The sequence below is a fragment of the Melitaea cinxia genome, chromosome 30 (assembly GCF_905220565.1).
Source record: "Melitaea cinxia chromosome 30, ilMelCinx1.1, whole genome shotgun sequence".
Lineage (NCBI taxonomy): Eukaryota > Metazoa > Arthropoda > Insecta > Lepidoptera > Nymphalidae > Melitaea > Melitaea cinxia.
Window position 1 is genome coordinate 6,677,786 of NC_059423.1, and position 12,366 is coordinate 6,690,151.

A 12,366-nucleotide genomic window follows, 5' to 3' on the forward strand; every position below is an offset into this window, starting at 1 on the left:
ATTATTACTTTGTTTCCAACATATATTTGTGAAGCAGCATTGTCGAAGATGGACTTCATTAAGAAATATAGTATGGTAAAAATGTAACGGGTCGCTGTCTGTACATATAAGATATTTGAAAAAAAAATTTGTTGGGACCTTTATCAACGCAAATAGCACCCAAAACAATGATTGTAAGAATTTTTGTGTCTGTGCGTTTGTGCACGCTAATCTCAGAAATACATAATCCGATTTAGATGTGGTTTTAATATACTGTGGCAAGCTTAGCTTAACATTTAGTGTTTGTTTCCTGTCAATTGGTTCATAAATAAAAAAAGTTATGCCAATTTAAAGAATCACGTTGAACATGTAAAGTCACTGTTCCACGCGGACGAAGTCGCGAGCACAGCTAGTTAAGAATAAATTTCGATCTCGACTTACTGATGAACATCTCCAGGAGTTAGTGCCAATAGTTTGCACCAATTTTAATTCAAACTTCAGACATAGTCCGCAACAGAAAAAATGTCCTATTTTTCATTAACGTGTAAAAAAATACCTTTGATTTGAAAAAATATTTTAAATTTGAAAAAATACCTAAAAATGATGTGCGGACCGCGACGGTCATTTCATTTATACAAACGGGCCCCGAGCGAAACTAATTGGTGACCCCTGGCATACAACAACACACAAAACACATCTATCAATCCGGCCGTTCACCATGGGAGAAAAAGTCCGAAACCCTTCAAAGACAAATACCGCAAATAAGTTGGAACCTACATATGACGTCATGGCCAGGTCCAGCGGGTACCCGGAAAAGAGGAAGACTTATAACCGGATGGGTGGACGATATCACACAAGTTTTTTTTTTAAATATATAGACTAGCGCTTGACTGCGATCTCACCTGATGGTAAGTGAAGATGCAGCCCTAGGTAGCGTGCGCTTGCCTAGAAGATGCCTATTCACTCTTGACTTAAAGATACACAAGTTATAGTTAGTTGGAAAAACGGAAGCCGGAAGGGCATTCCAAATTTTTGCGGTGCGTATTAGGAACGAGGAAGCAAAGCGCTTAGTGCGAGATCGTGGCATTTCAACCACGTAGCGGTGCAGATTCATGCGATGCCTTGCGGTTCGGTGGTAGAAAGGTGATAGTAACAGGCAAACAGAAGCCAAAGGACCGAGACCACTGAAGTTCTCTGGAGGAGGCCTTCGCCTTCACAACTTGAGGGGTTTATGCACATTTTTTATTAGAAAATATTCTTTACTTTAAAATTATTAAAATACTTAAATTAATTTTGAATTGAAATTGAACCCCAAAGGGTAAAAACGGGACCCTATTACTAAGACTTCGTTCGTCTCTGTCACCAGTATCTTAAGAGCCGCGATAGCTAGACAGTTTAAATTTTCACAAATTATGTATTTCTGCTGCTGCTATAACAACAAATAGTAAAAACAAAGTAAAATAAATATTTAATAATTTTTCCCATACAACAAGCGTGACTTTTTTTTGTTTGATATCAATAAAGGCAACAGGTAGGCGCTTGAAATATTCACAAAGAACTTAATTGTATGTTTACTTAAATAATAAAATTAAAATAAAAAATATTTAGACAAAATAATTTTTTATAAATATTTTGCCTATTCAATGGTACGGAACCCTTCGTGCGCGAGTCCGACTTGCACTTGGTCGGTTTTTTACATAACTGTAACTAGTTTTGCAAAAATAAGAAAAAAAAAAAAAAAATAATTCTCAATATCGAATTAAAAAAAAATTCTCAATATCGAATATTTAATGCTTGAAATAAAAGGCTTATTTTATTTCATCTTAATTACTTGTTGATGTAATTGAAGCCGGGTTTTCTTTTTCGTTTGCGAGCAAACACAATTATTTTAAAATTCAAACCAATAGGCAGCAGCTATCAAAAAGAAAATGTCTAACAAAACCGTCACTAGATGGCATCACAATCAAATAAAAAATTCAACGTCGGCGTCATGGCGGTACTATCGTAAAGTTATCGTCGCTTGCTAACTAGATGGCGTTGGCTGTCGATTAAATCGCGCTAGCGTTAACTTTCGTGCACGTACATGTATATGAGGGATAACTGATTCCTACATCATTCACTTCACCTATCCACTGCTGGGCTTGGTACTTTAGTACCAATGTATTTTTGAACGCCTTAATACTGTAATAAGTATGATGGCCTAAAATATTACTTGGAAATATAGAAATTAAATTCTACTTCAACAGTTAAGAAGATGGATAATGATATCAAACGGAGAAAAAGATTTAACACGTTGAACGCCATCGGGGACACCAGTTGGGCTTCCCTACTCGTTTAGAGTAACAGTCCATAATTAAATATTTTTTATCATATCCATTCTTAAAAATCTTACTTATTTTTTCTTACACTATATGACATATTTTTCTAAGTCATATTTTTTAAGTTGACTGGCTCGCGGTCATGTGTTATCCCCGCGGCACCAACGGAAAAATTGTGTGTCGAATACTTGGTGACCCCATGACCCTAACACAGAAACTAAAAAATCAAGGCGGCGTTTAACGTGTTAAAATCCTGTTTTCTATATTATAAGATATTTCTATTCACAGATAAGTGACTAAATTGACTATTTGTAGTTCTGAGGAGAAACAGGTCTTAAAGTCTAATGACATATTCAATCTACATCCTGCCGTTAAAGCCTAATCATGACTTGTTTGTAGGGATAACTTTATTCCGAAGCGATGAAACCGACCCTCAGCTGCACAATTACTATCGTTTAATACCTCGAAACAGTATTAAGTGACATGAGATACCTTCTTAACGATGGGTGTCAAGTCGCAAAGTATCCCCAAACAACAAATAGTTTCGTGATTTAAAATAGCCTACAGATTAGCATTTATATTTTTTATTTTGAAGATATGAAAAATCATCCTCCCCTTGTCAAATACTCGTATATATCCTACTAGTTGACCCCGCAAACGTTATTTTGCAAATATATGTTATTAACCCTTTAATCCCCCACCTTATAACTTAGGGGTATGAAAAATAGATATTGGCCGAATTTCAGACCTACCCGATGCACACAAAACTTCATAAAAATCAGTCCAGCAGTTTCGGAGGAGTATATAATTCCTGAAATTAGAGCGTTTAAACAAACAGTCTTCAACTTTATAATATTGCTACAGATAATACAAAAATACACATTTCCTTACCTATCAAACCATCGATCAGAGGCTGAACGTCGATATTGAACCTCTGCGTCAGTCTGAAGTCTGGATCATAACCGTTCTTATGTAAAACTATCTGCGTTATACACTCTTCTATGAGTTTGTAATACGCCGGCCTGGAAAAAAAAATATATATTATTAGCTGTGCCCCGCGATTTAACCCCCTTTAATTTGAGGAGAAAACGTATTGAAATTGTATATAGCCTATTGTATAAGCCTTCCTCGGTAAATGGTCTATCCAACACAAAAAGAATTTTTCAATTTGACCAAAGTCCCTGAGAATCCTTGAATGCTTGACGAGAGCGTTGCGAAAAGTGTGATCGGACGAGGCGAACGGAAATTGAGTCGGATATAAGTTAGTGAAGATAGAAAGCTGTATTTCAGTCGTATGGTCTAAAGCAAACTCGTTTTTTTTTTTGTATAATTGTAGTTCTTATTCGAATTCTATTTGTATTCCTTTTTGGGTGTGCTTGAAGAGATCCCTCGGAGGGAAAGAGAACTATTGAGACTTAAAAACAGAAGTCTCAAATCGACTGTAATTTTTATGTGCATTATCTCATTCATTACTTTTCACAGAGTGTAACGATTTTTGATGATCATTTTATTTGAAAGCTTAATCGAAATCTGACGAGTACTTTTCGAGTTATATCTGATAATGAGTAGTTTAACTATTTTTACTATTTGAATTTACTTGACTATTTTTTTTTTTTTTCGTCGACCATTGTATTACTTGAAATCGGATTTTATGTTTCGTTTGCGAGCAAATTATTTGTTAACTATGCACAATTTTTTATGCTTTTTCTTTCTTTTGTTGGTTTCCAAAGACAATATTAATAGCGTATTTTTCGGTGCAGGATTACATAGTTGACAGAGATGTGTGGACTTAATGGTGCTGTATTTCATGCAAGATTGTACTAAAACACAGTTTGTATATTATTTTCAAAAGAGTAACTGCAGAGTTTCTTGCCGATTCCTCTCTGCAGAATCTACATTCCGAATCGGTGGTAGCTTTACTTCTACAAGAATAATAAACACCTTAAAATTTTAATTTGTAAAATGACGAATCGAAAGTGCTTTTGATTTTAAATATTTGTGTAATTTCTGTTCGTACAACAATTAATTAAAAATATTAATTCCCTCACCGTATGAGCTCATCGTCTCTTATGAACATCAAGTGTTGCAGTATGGACAGCAGGTAGGGCTCCGCTGGGGTCTCGACCACAAGATTTTTGACCAGCTCGAAGCATTCATTGACATCGTGGAAGTCCACTCTGTAATTATTGCAATTCGATTAAATAACAATTCAGCCTGTAACATCCCACTGCTGGACCTGGGCCTCGTCCTCCATGTAGAGAGATAACAACAGAGATGGATAACTTAGTCCACCACACTGCCTCTGCGGGTTTTATAGTATATAATAATTATATTGAATTTTTAGATAGTTTTTTTTTTTGTAGTAAAACTTGACGCGGGTTCGAATCCCGCTGGAGCGGTCAATTTTTGATATGATATTCAAAAATGTTTAGAATTCCTAATTGTGGGTAACACAAAAATAAAAATCGTACATATTAAAAATAGCATGGTGTCGTCTCCTGTCAAAGATTTTCATTGTAATATGAAACTTTGAATAGTTACGAGTCTCTGTAAAGAACTCACTATAGACGGCGCCACGGTTCGCTTAAACCGAAAGTAAAAATCATCATATCAAAAGTTTCGCTCTAGCGGGTATATCGTTCCATAGCTTAATTGGCTAGAGCGTCGACACGGTATGTCGAAGACGCGGGTTCGAATCCCGCTGGAGCGGTCAATTTTTGATATGATATTCAAAAATGTTTAGAATTCCTAATTGTGGGTAACACAAAAATAAAAATCGTACATATTAAAAATAGCATGGTGTCGTCTCCTGTCAAAGATTTTCATTGTAATATGAAACTTTGAATAGTTACGAGTCTCTGTAAAGAACTCACTATAGACGGCGCCACGGTTCGCTTAAACCGAAAGTAAAAATCATCATATCAAAAGTTTCGCTCTAGCGGGTATATCGTTCCATAGCTTAATTGGCTAGAGCGTCGACACGGTATGTCGAAGACGCGGGTTCGAATCCCGCTGGAGCGGTCAATTTTTGATATGATATTCAAAAATGTGTAGTAAAACTTCTTTACGCAAGCTTGACTTAGGGAGTAAGCTGATGAATGCGTGACGAGAGCGTTACGAAAAGTGTGATCGGGCGAGGCGAACGTAGAGAGAGGTGTGAGCACACATTTTCTTTCTCTCATAGTCAGTTAGGTTTCGTATATCTAAGACACAGTGCGGGCATATTGTACAGAAGTTTTACTTCAGTTGTGTTGGTCTAAAATACGCTCATCTGGATCATACCTGACATCGTCGAATTTAGCGAGGAACTCCTCCTGGTCGGCAGCGGCGTGGGTGTCGAAGACGTTCATCTGGATCAACCGACCGCCCTCCTCAGCCCCGGCGCGTAACTCATCTGAAAAGCATCACAGATTCTTTTTATACGACTAATTCGCAAACAAGCGTACGGCTCACCTGATGGTAAGCGATTACCGTAGCCGACAGACGCCTACAACACCCGAAGCAAACACGTTGCCGACCCTACCCAAACACTACTTGAATAATACTGCTATATTATTTAGCTGTGATCCTCTGTAAGGTCGAGGTGCTTCCCCAGTCGGGCTGCTTCATATTTTGAGCACAATATATCCTACTGTGTCCTACCTCCATAGAATACTTTTAGTAGACAAACACAAAATACTATCAAGATGGCGTCTATGGGGTCTGCAATGTCGTCGAAATATCGGGAATTTCAAAATAATAATCGCGTCAAGTTCCGTAGAATCGAAAGTTTTCATAGTGACCGTAAAATATTAAAAAGTTATACTTCGATTATTGCAATGATCCAAATAAACTTTACCTATTAGATCATAGAGTCCCGTCCTCATAAATTCGCTTCGTAGATGCATCCTGAACTCCAACTCTTCCGGCTCAGTGATGATCGCGTTCATAAGTTGCATGCAACCGTTCTGTTGAGGTTCATTTTAAAATTTTAGTTATTTTTATTAATTACAAATTTTGTATTTTAGAAGAAAATGGAGCTATGTTAAAAAAAGTCAGATAAAAGTCATAAAAGATATTATTTTTTGGTCCTTCGAGCCAGATAAATTACACAGCATATTTTATCAAATAATTTATAAGAAATATTTTTACATCATTTTAGAGATTGATAAAATATTCAATAAATTTAACCAATTCTGTACCACCATTTTAGACTTAAAATCGTATTACAGTTAATCAAATCTATTTATTTAATTTATAAAAAGTAAAAACAACTGCTCTGGTGAATTAGTTTAAGCAAGGGGGCTTGTAGGTTTAATTCCCACTCGGAATAGATATATATTTGTTTTCGATCTTGGTGTCTGACCTTGTGGGTCTCCACACCCTACCTCGAGGAGTGTGTTAAGCTGTGGGTTCCGATTATTACCATATACACCTAATAGCGATCGTTACTTTTTGTAGGGACATATTTGCCAACCCGCGGTGAAGCAGCGTTGTGGATTAAGCTCTGATCCTCCTCTTACTTGGAGAAAGAAGTTTAGGTATCCCAGCAGTGGACTGTTACCAGCTGAATCAAAAAGCACTAGGTTGCCCAGGAAATTTTTGACATATATAACAACATAAACCTACCTTCAGACTCTCCGGCGCCTTGGCTACCAAACCCTCGATGATGGGTAGCAGGCGAGGCCGGCGACTGGACTCCCCCGCCATGGTCACCGCCTCCAGAACCTTCTCGTGGCCATTGGGGATCAGGCATATCGCTGCCAGGACCTAGGAAATACGTAAAATATGACTCATTACGTCCTAGTAGTAAGTATTCCGGGGTACTAACTAGGCCCCCGATATTGTCAGGCAGGAGTAAGGACTGGAGCCTACAGAACTTTTTCATGGACTATTTGTATACCAAATTTCATAGTCGTTATGGTCAGTCAGGAAATCCAATTTTAAACTAGTAGATGCTTACCATCATGGAAAATGAAGGCTTTTTTACTAATACTAAATTTTGCACACCTATAAAAGTCTGCTCTTGGACGTCCTTAGGTTGGCTGGGAGAGAATGCTTTTAGCATTAAGCCCGCCTTTTGTAAAATTCTTTAATGTATTGTGCAATACAGTATAAATAAATAAATATATTTTTTTTTTATGTCACTAGGTCGGCAAACAAGCGTACGGCTCACCTGATGGTAAGCGATTACCGTAGCTTATAGACGCCTGCAACACCAGAAGCATCGCAAGCGCGTTGCCGACCCAATCCCTCTCCCCCAGGAGCTCTGGTCACCTTACTCACCAACAGGAACACAATACTGCTTGAAAACAGTATTATTTAGCTGTGATCTTCTGTAAGGTCGAGGTACTACCCCAGTCGGGTTGCTCCATATTTTGAGCAGGAAATTCCTGCTGTGCCCTACCTCAGTCATAGTTGTATAAAAAAAGTTAAATTGCTTACCTTCGCAGCCTCCAAAGCACAGTGTGGTTTCCTGGCGTCCAGACTTCTGGCTAGAACGGGTAACGCCTCTCTACACTCGAAAACTGCGCGGATACCGACTGTGTTGTTGAGAATGGCCGACAAACATCTGATACATTCATACTGGACGCGATCGTAGCGGGAATCGCTGGAAAATTGTGTTCATTATTAAAATATATATACACGTAGGATAAACCTATGCTAATATAATATTATAAAGTTAAAGAGTTTGTTTAAACGTACTAATCTTTGAAACTAATGATTCGATTTGTATCAGAATGAATTATTAATATGGTCGAATTAGGAAGTTTGTCATCACACATCAAGATGTTATTACACTTAATTAATTACAATTAAAATAAAGGGCTATAAATATAAAACGATAAGACATCGGCGCGTCGCACGATTTAGAAGAAATTTGTGAAAATCATTAAAATGAAGATTACGGCAGTTACGAAGTAGTTTCTTTGCTCGATTGTCACTGTTCGCCCACATGATGTCTGACGATAGAATAACGCTGTCTTCGACATATATAAACGTATGTACGCCGTATAACTTCCGAATCACTCACTGCAGCCTATCGCAGTCCACTGCTGGACATAGACCTCCTCAAGTTCGGGCCAAAAAATGGCACGAACTCATGTGTTTTGCCCATAGTCGCCACGCTGGGCAGGCGGGATGCTGACTGACTTCCGAATAACTGCACCGAATTCGTTAATTCTTTTTTTGGGTTCGTTAGAACAAGTATTATTTAAAATAAAATTAAAAACAAATCGATTAATATATTGTCACAAAAGAAACATTTAAATTTGGAGATTAGCCTTGAATATCTTTTTTACAATTTTGAAAGTAGATCTAAATAGGTTGAAAAAAACTAAAAACTAATACAAAATTATTTTAGGAATATGGTGTAAATCAGGAGCACGATAAAAAAAAGTCTAATTTTACTTTTACTTTTCATGTATTAATTTATTCAAAGTCAATGACTCAATGATCTTTCTTACCGATAAAACCCACTGCCGCTGATAGCATGTAAAGGCAATAAACACATTATATACTAGACTTTATACAATAAAAACATATTTAGGACGTCGTTCATTAATCACGTGAGGCTCGAATGGGGGTGGGGGGGGGAGGATTCAGAAAAGGGAACGCTGCGAGGGGAAGCCTATATTGAGATATCACGTGTCTGTTATTTTTCGATGAACGCGCGATTTCTAAACATTTTTGAATATCATATCAAAAATTGACCGCTCCAGCGGGATTCGAACCCGCGTCTTCGACATACCGTGTGCGCGATTTCTAAACCAAATAACAACCAACAAACGTCCTGCAACCTTAATGTCGATCTGGACATTTTTATTACAATGATTTATTTTCCAAAATTTTATCAGATTAAACTTGTATAATTAAAGATGATAATGTTCTGAAATTTTCAATTTACTTTGCACAAAAAAATACTCGAGATTTTTGAGTATGGGCGAGGGGATAGTCTAAGACCTGTCGACATATCACTGGGGGGGGGGGGGGTAGGGTGTTAAAAGTTGCTAAAAAATATCACGTGTAATGGATAACCCCTAGACATAATTTTTTTTTAATTACAATTGTGGCAAACAAATTTACAGCCCACCTGATGGTAAGCGGTCACCGTATCCTATAGACCTGCAACACCAGTAGTATCGCAAGCCGACCCTACCCCCCTCTTATTGTTGACCTTAGTTTCATTTAGTGCGTCAATGTAGAGTCAATACTAAACATCCAAAATAAGAATGCGAGCCCTTTAGGAAGGCTTGAGGTCGTTCGTCCTATGGGTGTATCCCGAGGTTGCTATGAAAATTCAAATAACACTTACTTGGTATAACAAACATTGAGCGTCGTCAACAGACTCTCGATGCCCTTCGTACCGAATTCCTCTATCCAGGACAAAGGGTTATTGGTTAGGGCTATCCTTAAATTTTCTAAACAGCTGTGTAACTTGCCAACTGATAGTTCTGGCTGGTTCAAGTATGATACGTAGTCTGATGGCTTTTCGAATTTCGATCTACCCTCCTGAAATGAAAAATATTTATCGATTTATAAAATCGAAATCAAAATTAATTTATTGAAGGCTTCAAAAGCACTTTTAAATCATCATTTAACAGTTTGAAATTATATATTTTTGTATTAATGAATTATGGTTAGTATGACTTACTTTTTTTTTATTACTTATTTTTTTTTATTATTTAGATTTAATAGATTTTATTGGTAGGCGCCTGACGTCAGTGATGTACTCGGCCTATGGTTTGGTTGAAAACCAGTGTCAGGTACCATTTTTACTACGGCAATCTGACGAATGCCGAACCGAACCAATTTGGCGCATTCCTGAGGCACGCGATAGTTTGAAGTGTGTAAGAGTAGTATGTGTATGTTGCTTTGTATAGTCATTTTAAACTATTGTTCTTGTCTCTTGTGTGTGATCAAATAAACGTTTCTTTCTTTCTTTCTATAAGGCTACGGCCAATTCAGAGTGTAGATTCTGCAGAGAAGAATCAGCAAGGAACTCCATAGGTACTCTTTACAAAAAAACACTTTTCACCAAATTGGGTTTACATAGTAACAAACAAGAGATGCACAAGAGGCAGCCTTATCGCTAAAACAACGATCTCTTTCTGTAACTTTAAATATATAAATAATCATAACGCTGTCTGTATGCTTAGATCTTTAAACCTACGCAACAGGTATTGATGCGGTTTTCTTTAGTAAATAGAGTGATTCGAGTGGAAGTTTTATATGTATGATAAATGCATAATAAAGTAGAGGAACATTGACAGTTTTTACAACCGTGCGAAGCCGGGGCAGGTCACTAGTTTTATTTAAATAAATATTTATTGCAAATGTTATTCTTAAGGATGCTATGGAAACGTAGTTTAAAAATACTAAGGGCCTGTTTTACCGGTTACCGTTATAGCTATCTGACGGATGATGATATCTAACTAATAAAATTTTATGAAAAATTATTCTTTTAAACATTTTTGAATATCATATCAAAAATTGACCGTTCCAGCGGGGATCGAACCCGCGTCTCCGAATGACCGTGTCGGCGCTCTAGCCAATTAAGCTATGGAACGATATACCCGCTAGATCGAAATTTTTGATATGATGATTTATATCCGGTTTAAACGAATTATATAATATATATTATTCTTTTTCTCCATCGAATTCCACTGCATGCATGGAATAATTCTATTCGCATTACTCAGAAGAAAATAAACGAGTGTGTCAGTGGTCTAAAACCACACAACTTAAAACTTTCTTTAGCAATAGGCCTGCACTGTGTCTTAGTGTGTATATACAAAACGTAACTGGCTATGAGAGAAAGAGAGAAAGAAAATGTGCGCTTGCATCTCTCTCTATTTTAACAAAAATACAGAAAAAACAGACTTCTTGATTGGACTGACTTTTTGGGTTAACTTTAATTTTTTCAAATCAATTTTGTTCTTACGACTGATATTTAAATCCTTCTTGGCGTACAATATCTTAATATATATAAATTACGCGTCACGTTGTTTGTCCGCGATGAACTCCTTAACTACTTAACCGATTTTAATCAAATTTGCACACCATGTGTAGTTTGATTCAACTCGAAAGATTATTTATTTTGATAAATGTAATTGTTATATTTAGGAAAAAAATAAGGCAATACGAAGTTCCCCAGATCAGCTAGTAGAGTATAAATAAATTAATTAAAAACAAACCTGTGCGTTAACGAATTTGTACGCAACTAGCATCTTCTTCTTCTGATCTCTGGAGTACTTTCTCAGTGGTTCCTTTTTCTTCTCACCGATATTCATATCAGTCTGAAATCATTGATAGAACCAAATTAATTTTGGCGAAAAATAATACCAGTCCGTTTTTTACAAAAGAAATAATTGATTAGCACTACTTTAAAGTTTTTTGCTGTGTGGTTACGGCAGTAAGAATATAGCCACCCCCTCTCTTTCCGTGGGTGTCGTAAGAGGCGGGATAACCATACAACTGCTGGCTTTGAAATAGACAGGTCGAAGACTGACAGCAGCGTCTTCGGTGCGACAAAGCCAGCCCTGCGGTCACCAACCCGCCTGCACAGCTTGTTGACTATGGGCAAAACACCTGAGTTCACGCCATTTTTGGCGCAAACTTGTGGAGGCCTATCCATGGCCAAGTGGTCCAGCAGTGGACTGCAATAGGCTGAAATGATGATGATGATAATGATGATGATGATGATGATGATGATGATGATGATGATGATGATGATGATGATGATGATGATGATGATGATGATGATGATGATGATGATGATGATGATGATGATGATGATGATGATGATGATGATGATGATGATGATGATGATGATAAGTTTAAAGTTTATAATCTAGAATTTAAATTATTGCTTTTAAGTAGTGTTGTGTTCCTGGGTAAGTAAGGTGACCAGAGCTCCGGGTTGGAGGGTCGTCAACGCGCTTGCGATGCTTCTGGTGTTACAGGTGTTTATAAGCTACGGTATTCGTTTACTATCCGGTGAGCCGTACGCTTGTTAGCCAATTTTTAAAGTTTTAATTAGAACAAAAGTTTTTCGTAACAATTTAAGAATGTTTAAGTGTGACATCGC

The 12,366-nt window shown here is 37.1% G+C and overlaps 1 protein-coding gene across 1 annotated transcript in view; it reads right to left on the reverse strand.

Annotated features, from left to right (window-relative positions):
- Nucleotides 1-12,366, reverse strand: part of LOC123668135 (protein diaphanous) — a 65,651-nt gene that overhangs the window by 30,109 nt on the left and 23,176 nt on the right. The window contains exons 3-10 of the mRNA XM_045601927.1: nt 11,474-11,575; nt 9,592-9,788; nt 7,722-7,887; nt 6,906-7,046; nt 6,136-6,244; nt 5,580-5,691; nt 4,346-4,474; nt 3,189-3,319 (exon numbers count right to left, since the gene is read on the reverse strand). Of these exons, the coding sequence (XP_045457883.1) occupies nt 3,189-3,319; nt 4,346-4,474; nt 5,580-5,691; nt 6,136-6,244; nt 6,906-7,046; nt 7,722-7,887; nt 9,592-9,788; nt 11,474-11,575 (1,087 nt within the window). The remainder of the gene's footprint in view (nt 1-3,188; nt 3,320-4,345; nt 4,475-5,579; nt 5,692-6,135; nt 6,245-6,905; nt 7,047-7,721; nt 7,888-9,591; nt 9,789-11,473; nt 11,576-12,366) is intronic.